The 19,773-nt window shown below is 46.8% G+C and overlaps 2 protein-coding genes and 2 long non-coding RNA genes across 10 annotated transcripts in view; 2 read left to right on the forward strand and 2 right to left on the reverse strand.

Annotated features, from left to right (window-relative positions):
* GARNL3 (GTPase activating Rap/RanGAP domain like 3) overlaps positions 1 to 7,760 on the reverse strand; it is a 56,892-nt gene extending 49,132 nt beyond the window's left edge. For 3 of the 6 annotated variants that reach the window (XM_054220856.1, XM_054220855.1, XM_054220854.1), the window contains exons 1-2: positions 7,489 to 7,760; positions 6,534 to 6,598 (exon numbers count right to left, since the gene is read on the reverse strand). In XM_054220856.1, the coding sequence (XP_054076831.1) occupies positions 6,534 to 6,598; positions 7,489 to 7,722 (299 nt within the window). In that variant the 5' untranslated portion in view covers positions 7,723 to 7,760. Of the gene's footprint in view, positions 1 to 6,533; positions 6,599 to 7,102; positions 7,301 to 7,427 lie in introns of those variants that run through there. The other 3 variants (XM_054220863.1, XM_054220857.1, XM_054220862.1) reach the window with 2 other exon arrangements.
* Positions 7,761 to 10,794: 3,034 nt separating this feature from the next.
* LOC128917569 (uncharacterized) lies at positions 10,795 to 13,527 on the forward strand. Its single transcript, XR_008469299.1, has 3 exons — positions 10,795 to 10,932; positions 11,730 to 11,815; positions 12,356 to 13,527. It is a non-coding gene; the product is annotated as an uncharacterized LOC128917569 (long non-coding RNA).
* LOC128917570 (uncharacterized) lies at positions 10,925 to 12,917 on the reverse strand. 2 transcript variants are annotated; one of them, XR_008469301.1, is made up of 3 exons: positions 12,833 to 12,917; positions 12,380 to 12,467; positions 10,925 to 11,531 (listed from the first exon to the last, which is right to left on the reverse strand). It is a non-coding gene; the product is annotated as an uncharacterized LOC128917570 (long non-coding RNA). The 2 variants fall into 2 exon arrangements; XR_008469300.1 differs by having other exon boundaries at positions 10,925 to 11,575.
* A 681-nt stretch (positions 13,528 to 14,208) lies between the features above and the next one.
* C14H9orf78 (chromosome 14 C9orf78 homolog) lies at positions 14,209 to 19,607 on the forward strand. Its single transcript, XM_054220875.1, has 9 exons — positions 14,209 to 14,376; positions 15,686 to 15,745; positions 15,853 to 15,904; positions 16,113 to 16,183; positions 16,263 to 16,340; positions 16,778 to 16,975; positions 17,226 to 17,362; positions 18,116 to 18,214; positions 18,658 to 19,607. The coding sequence occupies exons 1-9, from the start codon at positions 14,294 to 14,296 to the stop codon at positions 18,747 to 18,749; spliced, it is 870 nt and encodes a 289-aa protein (XP_054076850.1). The 5' UTR covers positions 14,209 to 14,293; the 3' UTR covers positions 18,750 to 19,607.
* Positions 19,608 to 19,773: the final 166 nt, after the last annotated feature.

Genomic DNA, 19,773 nt, shown 5'->3' on the forward strand with positions numbered 1-19,773 from the left:
ACCAAGCACACAAGACTAAACACCCATTAGTGTGATATATGTATTTCTCAGCACCCCAGGTGCAGGTCAGTTGGGCGTGTTTACAGTCCTCCTCCCTGATTTTCTCTTACTTTCCCACAGGCACATAAAATGTTTTTTCAACCTGCTCACCTACAGCTCAGAATCTTTAGAAGTGCAGTCATCTCACAGACTGATATTCTCTGGCATGTTCAATCACAACTGGCCAGCAGGGTGAAACCTTACTGGGGAAGGAATGACAGCTCAATTCAGTATTATTTCTTTAACAAAGTTGAAAAGTCAGACGGCACTGTTGGCAGAGCCTTTGGCTTGCTAGGCCAGCGTCAGCCCACTTCAATTGCAATTGAGTCTTAAACAATCTTCACCTATGTATGTAACTTTTAAAGTCTAACATATAACAAAACAGCAGCACTTTCAAGCGCGTGAACCACTTCCCTCTGTTTTCTCCTTTTACACAGATACACACTATCGTTCTCTACCTTTTCAGGACGTAAACGTAGCCTATGCTTGCCACATGACATAAATCCTGGGGTTAGGTTTGAACCGCCACATTGGGAAGCAAAGCACGGCAAGGTGGCCAAAAGTATTCTGACTGTGTGAGGACTTATTTTAAAACTTTTCAGTAGGAGTTGAAATCACGGAATCACGGAATCACGGAATCTTCAGAGTTGGAAGGGACCTCTAGAGATCATCTAGTCCAACTCCCCTGCTAGAGCAGGGTTGCCTAAAGCACATCCCTCAGGGCTGCATCCAGGCGGGTCTTGAAAATCTCCGGAGAAGGGGACTCCACAACCTGCCTGGGCAGCCTGTTCCAGTGCTCTGTCACCCTCACTGTAAAGAAGTTTTTCCGTGTATTTGAACGGAACTTCCTATGTTCTAGCTTGTGCCCATTGCCCCTTGTCCTGTCGCTGGGAACCATTGAAAAGAGCCTGGCTCCGTCCTCCTTAAACCCACCCTTTAGGTACTTGTAAACATTAATCAGGTCCCCCCTCAACCTTCTCTTCTCCAGGCTAAAGAGTCCCAGCTCTTTCAGCCTTTCCTCATAAGGGAGGTGCTCCAGTCCCACAATCATCTTGGTTGCCCTTCGCTGGACTCGCTCCAGTAGTTCCCTGTCCCTCTTGAACTGGGGAGCCCAAAACTGGACACAGTACTCCAGTTGTGGCCTCACCAGTGCAGAGTAGAGGGGGAGAATGACCTCCCTCGACCTACTGGCCACAGTCTTCCCTATGCAGCCCAGGATGCCATTGGCCTTGGGCATCAATATTACAAATTATAAATCAATATTACAAGCAGCTATTATGACTAAAGATGAACCAATGTTTTCCTAGAATAACAGCTTGTATCTTGGGTAATCATAACTTGGATGACTGTATTCTGTTTAGACAAATTTCTTCAGTAATTTCAGTTGCTTGTATGTTTTGTAATAAACTGCACTGCATTACTGTGTATTATTAAGTACTGCACCCATCCATGTAGTAAACTGTAGAGAGTTACTAAATGATGTGATTGTGTATACATTCTTACCTTTCTTTACAACAATTATTACAAAACAATAACTTCAGGTAATATACTAAAACTCTACTTGAGGTTTGAATTTAATTAAAAGCTTCTCTAGTGTTAAGACAGTTCAATTTCCAGAATTCATACAATTCTGGGTCTCTCTGCTTATTCTGGCAGCCGCTAGAAAATGAAGCATGACACAAGGGGGAACCCATCATGCACCCATCATGCAGTAGAAGCCACCAAAGAACAACTTTTAATTAATGCTCATCAGGGCTGGACTGAAGCTGGTGATGTACTGCTGAGGAATTTTGTCAAGCACTAGCCTTGCCTTAAAGAATTCAGACAACGTAGAACGCTCAAGCTTATTAGAGTTAAAATCCATTTGGATCTTCTGTAAGTGAAGTTTCCAACATGTTGCCACCTAGGGATAGCTTCACAATGGAGCCTCGGCAGCAATTCTAAGTGAGCCTGCGCCCTCCACCAGTTACTTACTTCTGTCACAGCATCACCCTTTGCTGTCAATTCTGCCATTGTGTTTGAGGAGTCACACTATCAGCTGCTCAATAAAGTAGCTTGGGGTTAAAAAAAAAAAAAAAAAGTCTTTCAGAAATGGCAGGGAGAGACTCTTTTTGGTTAACCAGGGAATTAAGAGGATACAGTTGGATTGTGAGTTTAATGATAGTTTGATCCGAGCGAAGTGCAAGCATGGATAAAGTGATAAAATGCTTTTGAAGGTTCTGAACCTCACATCGTCACGTAGGACCACCTATAAGTTACATGTCCCACAGCTGCTCCGTTTGGCAGACGGCGCCTGAGGTCCAGATCGAAAAATTGTACCCATACACCCAGCCTCTCACCAAAAATTGCCTATTATTCCTAGGGAAATGTATCTCTGTCCACAGGCAGATGATGGCACATCTAAGTCTGTAAAATAATATTCAACGAGCAAACTTTAAATATGCCTTTTTTTTTTTAGTTTTAATCCTTAGTGCTAAAATACAGTGAGAATTCCACGTGTGGGGCAGCTCTTGGGAGTAACTTCATGTTTCCTCCCGTACACTGCCTTTTTCCTCATACAGGTAACTAGCACTTCAATAGTTCTTCTAGCTAGAAATAAATCCATCAAATTTAAATCAGAAACATTTAACAATTCTTGGAATAATCTTCCTTCATTAACTATATTATTGTGCATTTACTCAATGTTAAATGTATGGACATGGGTCAGTCGTCTACAGTCTGTCCCCTGACAAATCCTCAAAGCTGACAGGAGATAGGAATACGCACTTTAGCAACTACACCTTTGTTTTTCAAAATTAAATCTAAAAAACCCTATGTTTTTATGGCAAGAAATTCCAAAAAGATAACTCGCTATTTACTGCAAACCATGCTTTGTATTAGTTAACTGTATCACTAAATATTGTTTGTGGTTTTGAAGGATTATCTCCCGTGTGTGGAAAAGATCTTCCAGTTCTCAAAATCAATGGAAATAATTTATTTTAGCCCAGTAAAATAAGACACTGTAATTTCTTTGTAGACTACCTGCATAGAGCTCATTACGTCATTACTTAAATATCTGAACAGAAATCCAACCACGTGCCACCTGAAAGTAAATTTCAACTAACACCACTGCAAACTCAAAGCTGACTGCTTGTATATCAAGAAATACCCTAACAAACGTTAAGTATGCATACCCAGTAAAATAACTTAAGAGGAACTTCCATACTAAAGAAACAAAAATCGTTATAAAAAAAAAATACCATCGATAACCCCTGCTCAACCACAACTTTCCTCCTCTCTAAATATCTGGATTGCTTTACAAGATTGCCAAAAATGAGGCTTCATTCTCTTATCCCTTCAGAAGAACCTACTTCCATGGAAATAATGAAACAGAAAGAACCTTCCACTTAAAGTACTTAATTTCCACTTCAATGCAGTTGTCATTTACCCCATTCATCTTCCCTTCCGAGCACTAGGTATAAGACAGTTAAGACGAATACACGCACTCACTCAAACCGAAGTATTTTTGCTGTGGTGCCCCTCTGTCATCCTGAAGAATGCCAAATTTTAAAACAGCAAAGAAACATACCCTGCTTCTGCACAGATCTCAGCAATTGAAACGACAGCTTCTTCTCAGTCAATTTCTTTCTGTCTCCTGAAATGGAAAGCCTGAGAAAGTTCTGGGCCTGTTTTACGCCGTATTCAAGTCTAGCAGCGTGCTAGAATTCCAGCCAGGGTGAAATGCAGGCACGGGGCCTTTGCATGAAAAAGAGCCACAAAAACTGAAGTCTGGAGTATTTTTAAATGTTTGGGGAAGAAAAAAAAAGCATTTCTGTAGTATGCAATAATTTCAATGCTGCAATAAATCTTGAACACAATAAAATCCACTGTATTTTTTACACAAAGGGCTGCCTCTCTTAGAACATGCTGCAATTCTTTTCCCATTTTCTCAAACAACAAGCACACAAAGATGGAAATGAGAAAGGTACTAGCAAATTAAGAAAACGAGCGTCTAAAGAGGTATGCTGCAAATGCATTGGTTTGGATGCTGTCTAGCTAAAATTTGGGATTCCTGTCGCCAGCTTTTAGCAATGACAGATGTTTCTAGTATTCCATTGCAGGATGCAGCACGTCTCTGCAGTAAGAGGCTGGCAGAGACACAAACAGAACTGCCATAGCTTTGTTTGTAATTACTGATGATTCTATGTGAAGTTCCATACTTCCCCCAAAAGAAAAAAAACGCCACATAATATATAAAAATGGATTTTACAAGCATATGTACTGAGAGAGAGAATATTTAAAGAAAGGGACAGATGAAAAAGCCCACAGCCTATGAATTATAAAGAAGAAAGCCTGAGAAATAGAGTTATGGGAATATTAAGAAAAATAAGTTATTCACCGGAAAAGACACAGAATGGTAATAAACCTGAAGGTTCATTGAAATGAACCTCAACTTTCTTTGTTGAATTTCCAGAATTACATCTCCCTTGATCTGCTTGCCTCTTTGTAATAGCACGGGCCATTCACGTCCATTTTCTATGGATTATATAAAGACCGATGAAGATCTCAATTCACCGCTCATGATGCCTGTACTGACAGTGATTTCAAATAGGGCTATTCTTCTCTCAAAACAAGGACTCTTCATCATTACTTTTGTTAAGGCATTATAAAACAAGTTTACTTTCTAACAAACTTCAGGACAGATGAGATCCTCAGCACCTTGCAGACAAGGAACACACTTTGAAAATTACTGCAGACTCTTAGACGGGAATACAGCTGGTCTATTTCAGCCTAACAAGTTACACTACAATTAAGATTTCAAAATAATTCCATCAATCCACTTTATCTCCTCAACTTTCCCAGAAGACCACAAACTCACTTTTAGTGACACTTTAAAAGGGTGAGCTTTCGCTTTACAGGAAAACTATTTTGTAACTCTCCACTGAGATCTCTCACGTTCTTCTGAAGCATGCAATACAAAGTACTTAGATAACATACAATGATGCCAAAAGAGAAGATATGTTAGATTTCCTTTTATTAGACAAAATCAAAACCATTCATCTTTTTCAGAACTGGACGGCTACAAAAAAAGACAAGGCTAGAAGCAAAGTATCTCAAAAGCAGACTAAGCCACAAAAATTGAAGTTTGGGGTTTTTTTTTTAGATGTTTGCAAAAGAAGTAATGAGGTCATGAAAACCCTGTGTACATACACGCTAGAGCAAGATGGCTCAAATTCTACTTAAGTCCACATAGCCAGCATTTTCTATCACCTCATTGGTTTTGGACCTTCAAATGTATTTAGCCAGTTAGGGACGTAGGTAGAATTCAGACCACACCAATCTCGACCAGGAATCTCTTCCACCCAGACAAAAACACTTCTAGTGCACAGCCCAACTTTACTCACCATTACTACTTCCAAGCTTTCCCCTTCACACTGCGCGTTCAATGGCCCTGTGCAGACCTGAAGCGGCACGGGTTGGCCACAGCCTGGGCAAGTTTGAGATTCTACATTCAGTGTAGCATACTTGCCAACTCTGAAGGCTTTCACAAGGCCAAAGTCCAGCCTGCTTACAAAACAACCATACAGAACGAAAGGCAAAATACTTCATGTAAGCTCTTACACTATATATATATATATATATATATATATATATATTTGCTGGGTGACAAAACGCATTAAGACCTCAGAAATTACTACAATCGGCACAGAGGAAGTAGGGGAATAGTTTATGCTTAGCAAATGAGATTTCCAGAAAAACCTACAGTACTAGCAAGGCAAGGGATCCAGAAGGAGCAGACCCTCAGCTGCTTCTTACTACCCTGCTGTGTCCTGATCATTTAATGGATTGTAAAGGTATAACATAATTTCAGCCATCCGAAGAGAGCTTTGTGTGTAAAGTACACCTCTTCAGCGTGCCTGCAAGTAGCAGAAACTAGTCGGATCCAAGCAGGTAGGTCAGATTTGCTGTGGAATGCTGCTCTCAAGTCCAGACGCCACACCAGAATGACTTCCATTCACACTGTGCGACTGAAATAGTGGGCTTGCATGGCGACTCGCCTACCAGATGAAAAGCGATGGGAGCTCAAGACGCATCTAGACAGCATTGTACTGAATACTGAGGAAAAGCCAGTCACCACAATTTGTGCACAGATGAGATATTAAAATAAAAATTTTACTTAAAAGTAAGAAGCTAGAATCACCACAATAGCATCCTCTGAAGCGTGGTCAGCATCACGTTTGGCACCAAGCAGACAAGCAGAATCTCAGCATGCAGTGGAGAATTTGTTATGTAAATGACAGTTCTGGCTTACTAAAAATGAGGGAAAAGTTCTTGCAATGACACAGCTGACGCAGACAGGGGTGAAAATCCAAACAAAATCCAGTAAAGCCAATAAAACCCAAACCAGAATGTTAGCTGTTAGGAAAAAAACACCACCAACCAAGGGCAACTCCAACACAGGGATAAAATTTCAATTAATATTTTAGGGCTAACGCACAAAATGTCTAACTTACTCCAACTCTAACCGTTCTACGATTCTTACAGAGAAAAAACCCATGACCATTAAACTGTGTTTCTTCTGTGAAAAAAAAAAGAAAAAGGTGTATTACATAGCTACATAGCTAGAACTAGAGTAATTATCTTTTACAATGCACTGGAAACTACACATGATTGACTGAACTAGCTATTTTTGCGGGTAACCGGCTGAGCCAGCCATTTCCATAAAACAAATCATTCTCAGTAATTAAAATATTTTAAATACCTCAGCAAAGCATCGGATCAAGAAAAAAATAAAGATACCAGTTTAACAATAGAACGCCTTGCTTTTACAAATATTCTAAGTTTCCCAAATGGAGCAATTAATCTGTACAGCTCTTAGTACAGTTTCGAATAATTTTTAAGGCAAAGTTAAAGGACAAGAATTTCTTTCCCCATAGGCATGACTTTCTCATGTCTCCGAGAATACGCGCACGTGCCTATCGGTACATCCACACAAAGACATAAGTACAATCAAATATATACATAACACAGATGTCAACAAAAGAAAACGTAGCCTTATCAAGGGCTGGAGGTTCACCCAGACCTCATTCGGAAGAGTTCTTCAGAGACTTTCTGTTTGTTGGTTTATTTAAGACAAATCTCTGAAGGCGTTTTTCCGTTTTCTCCCGTTTCAGGGTCACCGTCAGGTCGGGCAGGCCGCTGCCAAACGACGTGGGGAACGACCCCCTCGCCAGCCCCTCCCGGGCTGCCGCCTTGGCACCCGCCGGCCGCGCCGCCCCGGGCAGCGGAGCCCAGGGGCCGCCCGCCACCGCCGGCCCACGGCGGCGCCGGCTCCCGCCCCCCCCCGCCCCCGCACTCCGCCGGCCGAGCCCCGGCTTCTCTCGGCCGCTCCCGAGCCAGGTAGTTACCAGAGGGCTCTCAGAGGCGCCGGGCACCAGCAGCAGCTGGCGGTGAAGCTGCCCGGCGCACCTGAGAAGGGCATCGGGACGCCCTCCCGCCGCGGCTGCCCTGCCCCTCGCCCCGCCGCAGCAGCGCGGCGCCTCGGCAGCCCGCGGGTCCCCGGTGGCGGAGCAGGCCGCAGGCCGCGGGGCTCCGGCCCGTGCCGTCGCCGGGTCCTAGAGCCCGCGGCGCCGGCGGCGGAGAGGGCGCGGCGTTGTCCGCTGGGCAGCTCGAGAGAGGGAAGGGACGCCCCGCTTCTGTCATTGCCTTGGCCAGGGCCAGCTTCCCTTTAGCTCAGTCCCTCCACTGTCTGGAGTTTTTAGAGGCCGTGGTTTTTATCCTGTCTTCGCTGGACACAGCTTTCTGAGCGGTCTGAAGGTCTGACTGCAAATACCGAGTGCTGTGGCAGTTACACGCCAGCGTGCGCTACGAGGGAAGACTAGGGCTCCACTTAGTGTGTAAGCATCAATGGAGTAGGGGTGACAGAGGGCTGGGGAAGCGCTGCTGGCTGGGCAGGCTTCCTAGCTCTCGTCTGGTGAGAGCACACTGAACGGGTGGCGCTCAGGCACAGTGACAGATGGTCCCCTGGCTTTCCTTCCCCTGCTTGTGGCAAACGAGAGGGTGGGCAGGTGAGAGATGACTGCTTGTTCCTGCTTTCCGTGTTGGGCGTGTGCATTTTTGTGCCAAGTGAGAGAAACAGCATTGCAGCCTCCGTCTGTGCCACAGTTTCTCTGGGTGCTGCCATCTGCTGAAGGCTGGAGTTAGCTGGGTACCTGGGTGAGCCTCACAGTCTCTGAGGGCTATGTGACATCCTGGTAATGAAACGGAGCTGGAGGAGGTGACGAAAACAGCGTAGAGTCAGTCTTAATTTTGAGAACAATTACGGGCCTCAGGGCAGGGAATAGTTCTGGGAGGGCCATGCATTTGCCTGGCCGCTCGGTAACTGTTCTTGCCTTTTGCAGGCGCTGACATACAGCTGGGCAGTTGAAGGAGCATCATAGGCTGGAGCTCTGTGGACAGCCACAGAGGACAAGCTCTGACTTGCACCCTGGGCACAGAGGGAGGCGTTCAAAAGTTTTGAAATAAAAAAGTTCAAAAGTTCAAAATAAAACCCTCTGTCTCTAAGGATTCTATGATTCTGTGCTTCTGTGTTATATAAAAGATCCCAGAATATAAAAATACTTAAAAAAAGTATTTATAAAAAGATATTATTGTCAAAATAGATGTATAAGCAGTCTAAATAGATATTCTGTATCATAAGTGTTACATTAAGTCTAAGCAGATTTTCTATATAAGTGTAAGCAGATAATATAAATTCCCTAAATATATACATACGTGTAAATAGATGCATGAGTGTAAATGTCTGTGCTATATATGGATTTATACAGCCAGAAAGGGGAAAAAAAAAAAAAGTCATGCAGGAAAGCCAAAATCACCAATTCTTATGTTAAGGCACCAGCCCAGCCTCCCTCCCCGATCGCCAGCAGACTCACTGCTTTTACATCCCCCCCACCACCGGCCCTGGTGCCCGGCGCGGAGCGATGCAGCGTCCCTGGGTCTCGTTCCGGGGCGAAAACCCCTGTTCCGCAGGTTTTTGGTGCAGAGGCGCTGGCTGTCGCTGCCTGGGCTGCGAATGCAGAGAGGGCAGAGCTGGTCCCTGCCTGGGCTAAAGCGGGCTGAGAGCGGTCACCACTCATCACCCTAATGAGGGCCGCGAGCGGGATAGTTAAGGGGGTGCCGCCGCCGGGCGGCTGAAGGCTGGTCCTGCAGGGGGGGAGCCCCGCGTGCGCCGTGGCCACGCCCCCGGCGGCGTTGTGCGTTGGTTCCGCAGCTCGTGCTCATGCGCGACTTCGCGGAGACCGGTCCGGCGCCGGCCTCGAGAGAGCGGCAGCCGGAGGGTGAACCAGGACCGCCGGGACTCCGGCGAGCTCCCCGCCACCTCGAGCGGGATTGGTGCCGCCCGCCCGGCCTGGAGAGCGGCCATCGGCGCTCCCATACCGGCTCTTATGCGTTACCGCGCCCCCGTCAGTTTCCGGGTGTCCATGTCCGTGGTCCTCCAGGACCCCGGAAGTGCCCCCTCAGTCCTCCGACGCGCGTCCGTACGACGCTTTAGTCCTCCATCAGCCCCCTCAGTCCGCCGACGCGCGTCCCTGTGGCACTTTAGTCCCCCAGGACCCCGTAAATGCTCATCAGTCTTCTGGAAATCATATGCTTCCAGCACTCTTCCAAAACACGACTAACAGTTAACCACAAAAATATCTGAAGACCGCAAAAATAAAGCGACCCCTGCGGGGAACTCTCTTCTCTACAACAACAACTGGACAGACCTCAAACAAAAGCGGTAAGAGAATCACCAGAGGCGAGTCCCAAATGGAAATAAAAAGCGGCAGCGCTTTGCCTGCTGGGAACTTAAGGCAAGTGAAATGGACCGACTGCTACTGTGGCCGCCTTTATTTCTTCCGGGGGGGTTGGCCCCGCCCCTTTCCCAGGGGATTGTGGGAAGGGCGGTGGGCGGGGCCCCGAGGGCGGTGGGCGGGGCCCCGAGGGCGGTGGGCGGGGCCCCGAGGGCGGTGGGCGGGGCCCCGAGGGCGGTGGGCGGGGCCCGGGGTACATAAGCCACGGGCTCGGGGCAGGAGCTCGTTCTGCGGCCGGGCTCTGCGGGGGCCGGTGGTCCGCTGCGTCCTTCGTTTGGCTGTAGCTCTGGGGCGGGCTCAGCAGCTTGGGCGGGTGCGTTTTGGCTTTTAGAGAGGCGGAGGTGAGAAGGCTGAGCTAACACCTTCAGGACCAGCTGCCTGTATAGTAGAAAGTTGACTTGTAGGCTGCTTTTTTGTTTTCGTTTTTTCCAGGTCAGTAACTTTGTAATGAGTGTTTATGGCGTGCCTGGATGGTTTAATAGTATGCTTTTCTTTATTCAAGGAGTGCTGCGTTTTCTAGAATTCCTGACTTTATTGATGATAGAACTGTGGGTTTTTTCACCAGTTTTGCAGTATGCGGTGTAAGTTGCTGACATTGTTTCTCATTGTTTCAGGAAGGAGTTTTAAGGTCAGGGTAGAGCAGAGGGCGATCCAGGAGCTGTCTCCTCTGAGTAGGTAGAGGGAGCGGGTTACTCTTCAGTACAAAGCACGGTCACTGCCCCAGTCCTGGCCATACTGTTCCTGACACACTCCACAAACATTTCTCCCCTGTCCCTCTCACACCAGGCAGGCTGGGAGGGCTGCCCAGCTCCCCTCGGACCCGCGGCAGAGCCCTCTGCTCACCCCTGCCTCCTCACCATGACTAAACCCCCCTTTTTGGGGCAAAACAAGGTACCATGTGAAGAGCCACACGCAGCCGAGCCTTCGAGCCAGCATCGCAGAGGCAAAGGGACATTTATTGTTACTGCTGGAGCTGAGCGGTGGGTGCATGGAGAGGCTGGGGACGCTGAAAAGCAGCTCCCAGTGCCCCCGTGGTGACTGAAGCCAGGCCCAGACCTCAGTGAGTATTTATACTGGATAAACTGGGGATACTGGGAGGTGGGAGCTCCTGGCCCAACTGCAAAGGAAGGCGCACAGCTCAGGAGACAGTGGGTCTGTGCTGGGCGGGACAATGCCCTGACACCCCCCTGGGTGAGCGGAAGGGCCCTCACCGAGGGGAGCGCAGGGGTAGGGACACCTGGCAGAGCAGCAGAATAAAAAGACAGCTAGCCAAACTTCCTGTGTTCCCACCAACATGGCTGTTATCTATCGCCAGCACAACAGAGGTAAAGCTCACATCGCTCTCTTGACCCAGGAGTGACCCCCTCCTCTGCTGAAGAAAAGCAGTCAGTTGGGACAGAGTCTGATGCAGGAGAAATTGCTTCGTGTATCACCACAAGGAGCTCTCTGCTGCCTTGTTCTGGGATGCTCAGACAGACCCCATTTATCTTGGTCTTTTTCTTCCATCTGTCAGCAAGGAGAGGGGCGTATGGCTCACGGCTTGACTTTCTGCACTTGCAGTGCTCTTGCATCTGATGTACCCTACCAGGCCACACATGAAGCCCTCTGGGTAGGGGATGTCTTTAGAGATGCCCAAGGCTGGAGTAGCAAAGGTCCCAGCTGAAACGTGTTGCCAAAGGTGGCTGACAAGGGTGTGATGAAAGCTGGAATAGCAAGGGGGGCAAGGCTGGGGAGCAGTGACAGCTAAAGCAAGAACCTTTCACAGAGCAAGGGGCTGTCTAAGGGAGGTGCTGGAGGTGAGGAAATGTCTCCTGTGGAAGGACAGAGAACTAATATGTCCTTCCCTTTCTTTTGAAGGGTCTCCTCCAAATCGCAAAAGTCCGCTCAATGAAAAAGCAACTGATGATTATCACTATGAGAAATTCAGGAAGATCAAAGGACAGGTAATAATAGTTCCTTCTTTTTCTTCAGAAGGGTTTCCTCCAAATTGCAAACATCCACTCAATGGAAAAGCTAGAGATGATTCTTACTACAAGAAATCCAAGAAGATGGAAGGACAGGAAGGAATAGTTCCTTCTCTTTCTTTAGAACTGTCTCCTCCAAATTGCAAACTCAATGAAAATGCTATGGGTGATTATCACTATGAGAAATTGAAGATAAGTAGGTGATACTGAGGAAGGTAGACCAAAGTCTTTGCATTTGTTCTTAATTTTCATTAATAAAAAATTTTGTGTCAGTATATCTCTTCCCCCCTGTAGACTTATTTCTGTAGCCCTTCACTGCATTTATTATTAGGTGTGAAGACCCTTCACAAAAGAGTCCACAGCTCCAGTCCCTCCGGCAGCTGCAACTTCAGAATTGATATTGCCAGTTTTCTAACCTTCTAATACCTAAAAAAATGGTGGATAGTTCCAGTGTGAACCCCCTCTTTGATTCCCACCTTTCTTTTTTCAGTACAATTGTTTCTTTCTTTTTTTTTTTAGATTTATATTAAATAGAAGTCCTACCATGGCACGCGCACACGTAACAAGCTATTGTTTCCTGAAGACAAGTCCGGAGACTTGGTCCCACAGCTCCACAAGACTGGCAAGTTCCCTGTATATTCATGAAAAAAGAAGGTTTGTTTGCATGTTTGTTTTTTAAGTTACCTAATTCTTCAAGAGTGGGAAACTTCTCTGTAACACAGGCCTCGCCAACCTGCAGCTCACAGTGTTTAGTTTTTTAATATCACACTTCCAATTAAAGTGACACATTTGAGCAGGATAAAATGACAGCAAGAAATAGATCAGATGGGGTAGGCAAAGGCTTACTTTATGGACCTGTGCAGGGTACATCAGCATGGAAGAAGAGTTTCTGCCCCTCCTCTATGGAGACAGGCAGTATTTTCTTCAAAAAACAAACATGCAAACCCATGCACAATAGCTAAAGGGGAAAGGACTGACAACCAGAACACCCTGTACCTTGGCACCTCTCCTATGGAATCCAGGTGAGGACAGATGTCTCTTGTAACCCCCATTTTCACCAGCGCTCACCTGCGGGGGTGTGTTTTCCTAGGACAAGAACGGAGAGTTCCTTTCAGTTACATGCCAGATTTGCTCTCACAGGTTGTAAGAAGATAAATTAGTATGTTTTGTGTATTAGAGATTAAGATATCCATCTTCAATGTTCAAAGAGATCAACACAAGTCTAAATCAGGAGCCAGTCACGTTAGCCAGCGCAGCTCTGACCCGTTGTTAACCCATAGGGAAGCGAGCCAGGCAATGGGGAGGAGAAGGAAACGCACGAATAAAGGTAATGATCAGAACAATGAGGGATGTGTCTGGATCATGTAGCATCTCTGAATGATGCAGAGTCTAATAGCAATGGATAAAAACTCCCATTAACTCCTACATGCCTTACATCATACATAACTGCTTTTGTTTACCACAAATACTCTGTTCTCCCTGAACCTGAGCAGCCTGGTAAACCACGCGTTCCCCCCTAGAAACTGGGGGTTCTGCGCTAGCTCAGCAGGCAGGGCGGGAAAACAAACATTTCTCTACACTCTGTTGTTTTCACATTTTGAGGACATTTGAAAGAATTCCCAGCGTTATCTGGTCTGAATCACTGACAGTGGGGAGAAAAGAAGAAAAAAAAAAAAAGGATAAATGAATAAGCCATATCAGCAACATTTATCTTGTGAGCTGCAGAGCTTGCCTAGCACCTTGCCTTGGCAGAAAACAAACCTCAAGGATAATTTTATAACAATGTTTTTCCAATGCTCTTTGGAACTCAATAAACTGAACTGGAGGAGCAAAGCAAAATTGAAGGGGGAAGGAATCATATTTACATGCCAGAAAACACAACAGGGGTTGTAACCAGGATCCCAATAACCTGTGGAGAGATGCTGAACGAACAACCGACCAATCTCAGGCACCTTCACCGAGAAGCAAAATAGTGTCACGTAACAGCTGTCGGTTTAAAAGACGAGTGACAAGAGCACAGTATCTTTGACTAACACATAAAAACTGGGACGCTTTCAGGCTCTGAGTTCCTTCCTCAAAACTGACCCCTCTTCCCAAGTGCATCGGCTGGTTTAATTTAAAATAAAATAAAAAAAAATTAAAAGTATCCATGCCATGTTTGCTAGTTCATCTTCCTTGCTTTCTTACCCCTTTCCCAGAAGAGGTTTCACAGAAAAACTAATGAACAAAATATTGTTTTAAAATTGATTCGGAGGAAGGGGAGGGGGGTAGGGGTAGGCCTGGCCCGGCCTGGCCTGGCGGGCGGCCCCTGCCCGGCCGCGGTACTGGCGGAAGAGTGGCGCCGCGCGGCTTCGTCGCGGGTCTGTGGCGTCATCGCCGTGCGACGCGGCCCGGAGAGGCCTCGGGGCGCGGGGGGCCGCAGTGTGGCGGCGGCGGTGGAGCGCAGCAGCCAGGGCCATGCCCGCCAAGAAGTCGTTCCGCCGGCGGAGGGAGGACTCGGAGGAGGAGGAGGAGGACGAGCAGGTGGCGGAGGAGGTCAGGTGGGTGGGGACCGGCAGAGACCCCGTCTGGGCCCGGCCGAACCCGCCGGGAGCCCCGGTCGCTTCGGAGATGGGGGGTCTCTTCCACCGAAGCTCCTCCGGGATGTGCCGGCCGGGAGAGGCGAGCAGCCGGGGCCGGACAGCCCGCGGAGCCCCTCGTGGGATGGAGCAGGGGGCACCGAGAGCCCCGCGAGGTCACCGGGAGCGGCGCAGCCCCGCCGCTGGCCGTGCACGGCATTCCTGACAGATGCGGCCCTTCCCCTCGGGAACTGGCACCCGCAAGAATCTGCCCCGTTATTTTCACCAGCAGTATAATACTAGAGCAACAACTGAGGGAAGTTTGTCGTGGAAGGTTTAAATCACCTAGAATCAGAAAATACTGACTTTGGGAAGCAGCCCGTGAAACCGAGGCGATGCAGGGTGGCTCTGCAGCCCCGCGCACCGGGGTGGTTCCATGGGCTCCAGTTCTGCAGACATAAATGAGAGCGCAATTTCTGACGGATGCAGACAGGGCAGATGGGCCCTTTCGTTTGCAGAGCCCTGCATTCCAAGCAAGATCTTTCTAGTTCTTATTTTGCCTCTGACAAATATGTCATGATGCATAGTTCATGGCAGATAGTGAAAAACGTGCATAATTAGTAAAAGTCCAAATATCTGAAGAAATTATGAGTGCATGTCAATCTGTATAGAGAGACTTGATCTTTAAATTTACCCTAAACTTTCTTCTGAGTCACTGATGTATGCTGACATCCATTCATCTGTGTTATACCCACTTGAGAGCTGCTGCTAATTTTGCTGCAAATTCTGTGCTTCGTTAGTTCCTCCTTTTCCTGAGAAATGACTGTATGATTTTTATTAGCTAGTGTCAAATTGTTGAAGGCGTAAAGGTGCTCCGCATTAATTCATATTTCTTGGTGACCCTTTGTTTTCCTGTGAGGAGAATATTGTCTGAAGATCTTCATGGGCCAAAACCAACGATGCTGGAGTTGTTTTTCCCATCTTGGCTTCTTATTAAAGCCTTTCGATGCTGGGGTGCTTCTTTCCTCAGCCGAGGGAAGGCGTGTTGAGGGGACATAGCCAGCAGATGTCATGTGGCTTTTTTTCTAACTGCATAAATAAATGGAATTGCTTAAATAAAGTAAAATAGAAAATATCTATCTAATTTGTAACCAGAAAAATAGACACTGATATGCAGAATTTTAAGGCAAGGCCTGTCTAGAAGATTCCATGTTAACTGCAGAAAATCAAATTAAGTTAATCAACAAAAAACAAAGCATCAAGTACTAGGTGAAATGTTTTTTTTCTTTAGGTTAAAACTTGAGGAAACCAAAGAAGTTCAGAGCCTCAGAAAGCGACCCAATGGGGTGAGGTAAGGGATGTAGCACCAAGGATGTGAAATTGTGTTGTCCCTCGGTGTAACGTAACGGTAAATTCCTTCCACTGAAATGTTTTTACTTTCTTTATCTGCTTGACTAGCGCTGTAGCTCTGCTTGTGGGAGAAAAGTTGCAAGAAGAAGCAACACTTGTGGTAAGTGCTGGACACTTTGATTACCTCAGGGCTAAGATATAACGCTGTGAAAACACCAGTGCGGTCCAGCCCATCGCTGTCTGGCCGGGGGTAGGACTGATGCCATGGCTCAATCCTTCAATGTTCTCTCTTTGTGAATCCAGATCCCGAAGACTAGCATTAAACTCAAGGGAAGCTTGAGGCTTATTCCTTATGTCTCATTTTACAGGATGACCCGTTTAAGATAAAATCTGGGGGAATGGTGGACATGAAGAAGCTGAAAGAAAGAGGCAAGGACAGGTGGGTGCAGATGAGCTCTGAAGACCAAACAACCAACAGCCCCAAACTGAAAACTGTAAACACTGTGGCTTCCATTTAGGATTAATGAAGAGGAAGATCTAAACTTGGGAACTTCCTTCTCAGCTGAAACCAACAGGCGGGATGAAGATGCTGACATGTAAGTTGTGCTGCGTTGGGTCTGGGATGTTGAATTTGAGGTTGGGTGTCCCCTCACAATATGGGTTTTTTCTGTCTTGGATACCGACTCATCCCAGAACATCTCCCGAGTTCTCACTGAAACTTCCACTTGCCCTTTCACCTCCTGGCTACCACTCTTGGGAAGGCTTTTTTATGGATGGGAGGTGCCAACCAGCTCGCCTGGCATTAAATAGCAGTGGGAGCCTTCCCTGCTGGTGGTGAACGAGCTTGGAGGATCTGATCAGTTCTTGCACAATTGCTTCGTGCAATTGATGTCACCCGAGTTCCTTTGGGGAGATTGCTCATTCCTCTCTCCTAGCTCTCAGGACAGGGATGCACCTGTGCCCAGCAGTGCAGCGACAGAGTACAGAAAAAAATAATTAAATAACTGTGTGTCCCTCATGCGCTGCTGTTTAGGATGAAGTACATTGAGACTGAGCTGAAGAAGAGAAAGGGAATTGTGGAGAACGAGGAGCAGAAGGTGAAGCTAAAAAATGCCGAGGATTCTCTGTACGAGTTGCCAGAGAACATCCGTGTCTCCTCTGCCAAGAAGACTGAGGAGATGCTGTCCAACCAGATGCTGAGCGGCATTCCCGAAGTGGACCTGGGAATTGAGTATGTAGTTCACAGATACGTTGGTTCTGGCCTGAATTGCCAGGATGGGCAAGTGCTGATGGGCAGAGTACCGGTATGGCTGGAGCAGACAGCCCCAGTTGGGCTCTGGGATGGGAAACAAAGCCTCTGTTTCTAGAGCACTGCCTTCTCTCTCAAAAAACATATTGCATACTATAGTAGTGTTAATACTATCCCCTAAATCTACCCTTCTAAATATTAATGAGGGTTTTCTTTGTTGTTTTCCTCCTAGTGCAAAAATAAAAAACATCATCTCAACTGAAGAGGCCAAGGCCAAGCTGCTGGCAGAGCAGCAGAACAAAAAGAAAGACAGTGAAACTTCCTTTGTTCCCACCAACATGGCTGTTAACTATGTCCAGCACAATAGATGTAAGTCTCACATAGCTCTCATGACCCAGGTGTGATCCTCTCCTCTGCTGAAGAAAAGCAGTCAATTGGGATAGAGTCTGATGCAGGAGAAATTGGTTTGTGTATCACCACAACCAGCTGCCTTGTTCTGGGATGCTCAGATAGAACCCATCTGGCTTGGTCTTTTTCTTCCATCCGTCAGCAAGGAGAGGGACGTATTACTCATGGCTTGACTTTCTGCTCTTGAACTCCCAGCTGACACCACCTCATAAATTTCCAAAAGTTTTTCTTTAAGTTGTGTCTTGAGCGTGTGCTGGAAATGCCTGCCTCATCTGCCATTACAAATGATGGTTTGTAATTGACACAATCCATTTTGTCAGCTGCCCAAGCAGACAGGTGGTCAAGCAAACATAGACCTTACTAGATGGGAGATGGGAAGTAATTTCTGGGAGAGCCTCTCATACGGCAGCCATCTGGAGGAAAGGCAGCCTTCTGCTGTGTCTAACCATGCTTACAGGAGAGTTTTGGAGTCAGATTTCTGTGTTCCAAAGGAAATGAGTCTTTGGGCCACTTCTGATGAAATAGTGCTACTGAAATTTGCTGTCTCCCATCTTGCCTGTATTGATTATGCATAGAAACCAATTACGGAAATGCTTGTTTTGAGGTTCTGTTGTTTCTGCTAAAGATCAGTTGTCACAAATGCCATAGAATTATGTCCCTCTGCATACCACTGCTCCAGATAACATTCCTCATCTGATGTTTTCCTTCTTTCAGTTTATCATGAGGAGCTAAACGCACCAGTGCGAAGGAACAAAGAAGAGCCAAAGCCCCGTCCACTGAGAGTGGGGGATACGGAGAGGCCAGAACCTGAGCGTATGTTCCTTTATCTGAAATGTCATAAGGAGAGACACTGAAACTCTTCAGGGGTCTTGCACAGAGAAATGATCTGGCTTTTCTTACCTTCTCTTCTCTGGGTGCCCTGAAATAGTGGGGAAATGGAGCAATTTGAGTCCATGAGAGGCTATTGCATCTGATGTACCCTACCAGGCCACACATGAAGCCCTCTGGGTAGGGGATGTCTTTAGAGATGCCCAAGGCTGGAGTAGCAAAGGTCCCAGCTGAAACGTGTTGCCAAAGGTGGCTGACAAGGGTGTGATGAAAGCTGGAATAGCAAGGGGGGCAAGGCTGGGGAGCAGTGACAGCTAAAGCAAGAACCTTTCACAGAGCAAGGGGCTGTCTAAGGGAGGTGCTGGAGGTGAGGAAATGTCTCCTGTGGAAGGACAGAGAACTAATATTTCCTTCTCTTTCTTTTGAAGGGTCTCCTCCAAATCGCAAACGTCCGCTCAATGAAAAAGCAACTGATGATTATCACTATGAGAAATTCAAGAAGATGAATAGGCGATACTGATGAACATGGGCTGAAGTCTTTGCAGTTGCTCTTAATTTCCTCCAATAAAGGATTTTGTGTCAGTGACCTGAAATGGATGTGCGGAGAGTCACTACCTTCACATGCTGGTGTTACCTACAAAGCTTTTCTTGTGACCCTGTAGTGAATCACTTGGCAGGTGATCGTGAACTCTTTGGTCCATAAAATCTTGTATATAGGTTATTTTTAGTTACAAACCTTTTAGAAGAACGTGAGCTTTCATGGTTGGCATTCTTTCACCCTCTTAAAAAATAGTAAAAAAAGAGATCCTTTAAAAGCAGCAGTGCTGTTTGCCTTGTAAGAATAAAGGGAAGGGTGAAAGCTGGTTTGCTGGAATGTAGCTTTGTTGGGGACTTTGCCTTTGTTCCCAAGGGCCTGAGCTCTGCAGAGTGTGTAAGGCTGAGACGCTGCAGCCATGTGTTCGGTGCCGCTGCTCCTCGGCCTGGATTGCAAGTGCTCGGGGAGAAATCGGCGCTGGCTGTGCCTGGTGCTGCCTCACCGGGCCCGTCCTCAGCGCAAGGAACGAAGCAGATACACAGCGCCGGGGATTTTATATCATGCGCCGTGTCGTTTTGTATCTTTTTCCCCCTGTAGACTTCTGTAACCATTCGCTGCATTTTATTTTAGCTAAGAAGAGAACTTGATCAGGTTGTTAACTGTTGGATTTGAGGAAAATCTCACTTTCAGCTCTCAGGACAGGGTCGCTATGGCAGCTGATGAAGAAGCCAGAGGCCCCGCAGCCAGTGTCAGCCATGTCTTCCCAGGAGGTATGATGTGCGGGAGTTTGAAGGCAAGATTTGTAACCTGAAAATAATAAAAGTGTTTTTAAGTGCTTGTAAATGACGTTTTTTCTTCTGGAATGCACGCTGATGGTTTCTGGGTTCTGGTGGTAACGAATGTCAGGGTCTCCCATGGCAGGTGTCCATGTCCCATCACTCAGGAGCGGAAACTCTGGGGAGGCTGGTGGGGTGCGGGGGGAATAGCTCCAGATTTTACTTTTTTTCAG

This window comes from Rissa tridactyla, chromosome 14, assembly GCF_028500815.1.
Source record: "Rissa tridactyla isolate bRisTri1 chromosome 14, bRisTri1.patW.cur.20221130, whole genome shotgun sequence".
Taxonomy (NCBI): domain Eukaryota; kingdom Metazoa; phylum Chordata; class Aves; order Charadriiformes; family Laridae; genus Rissa; species Rissa tridactyla.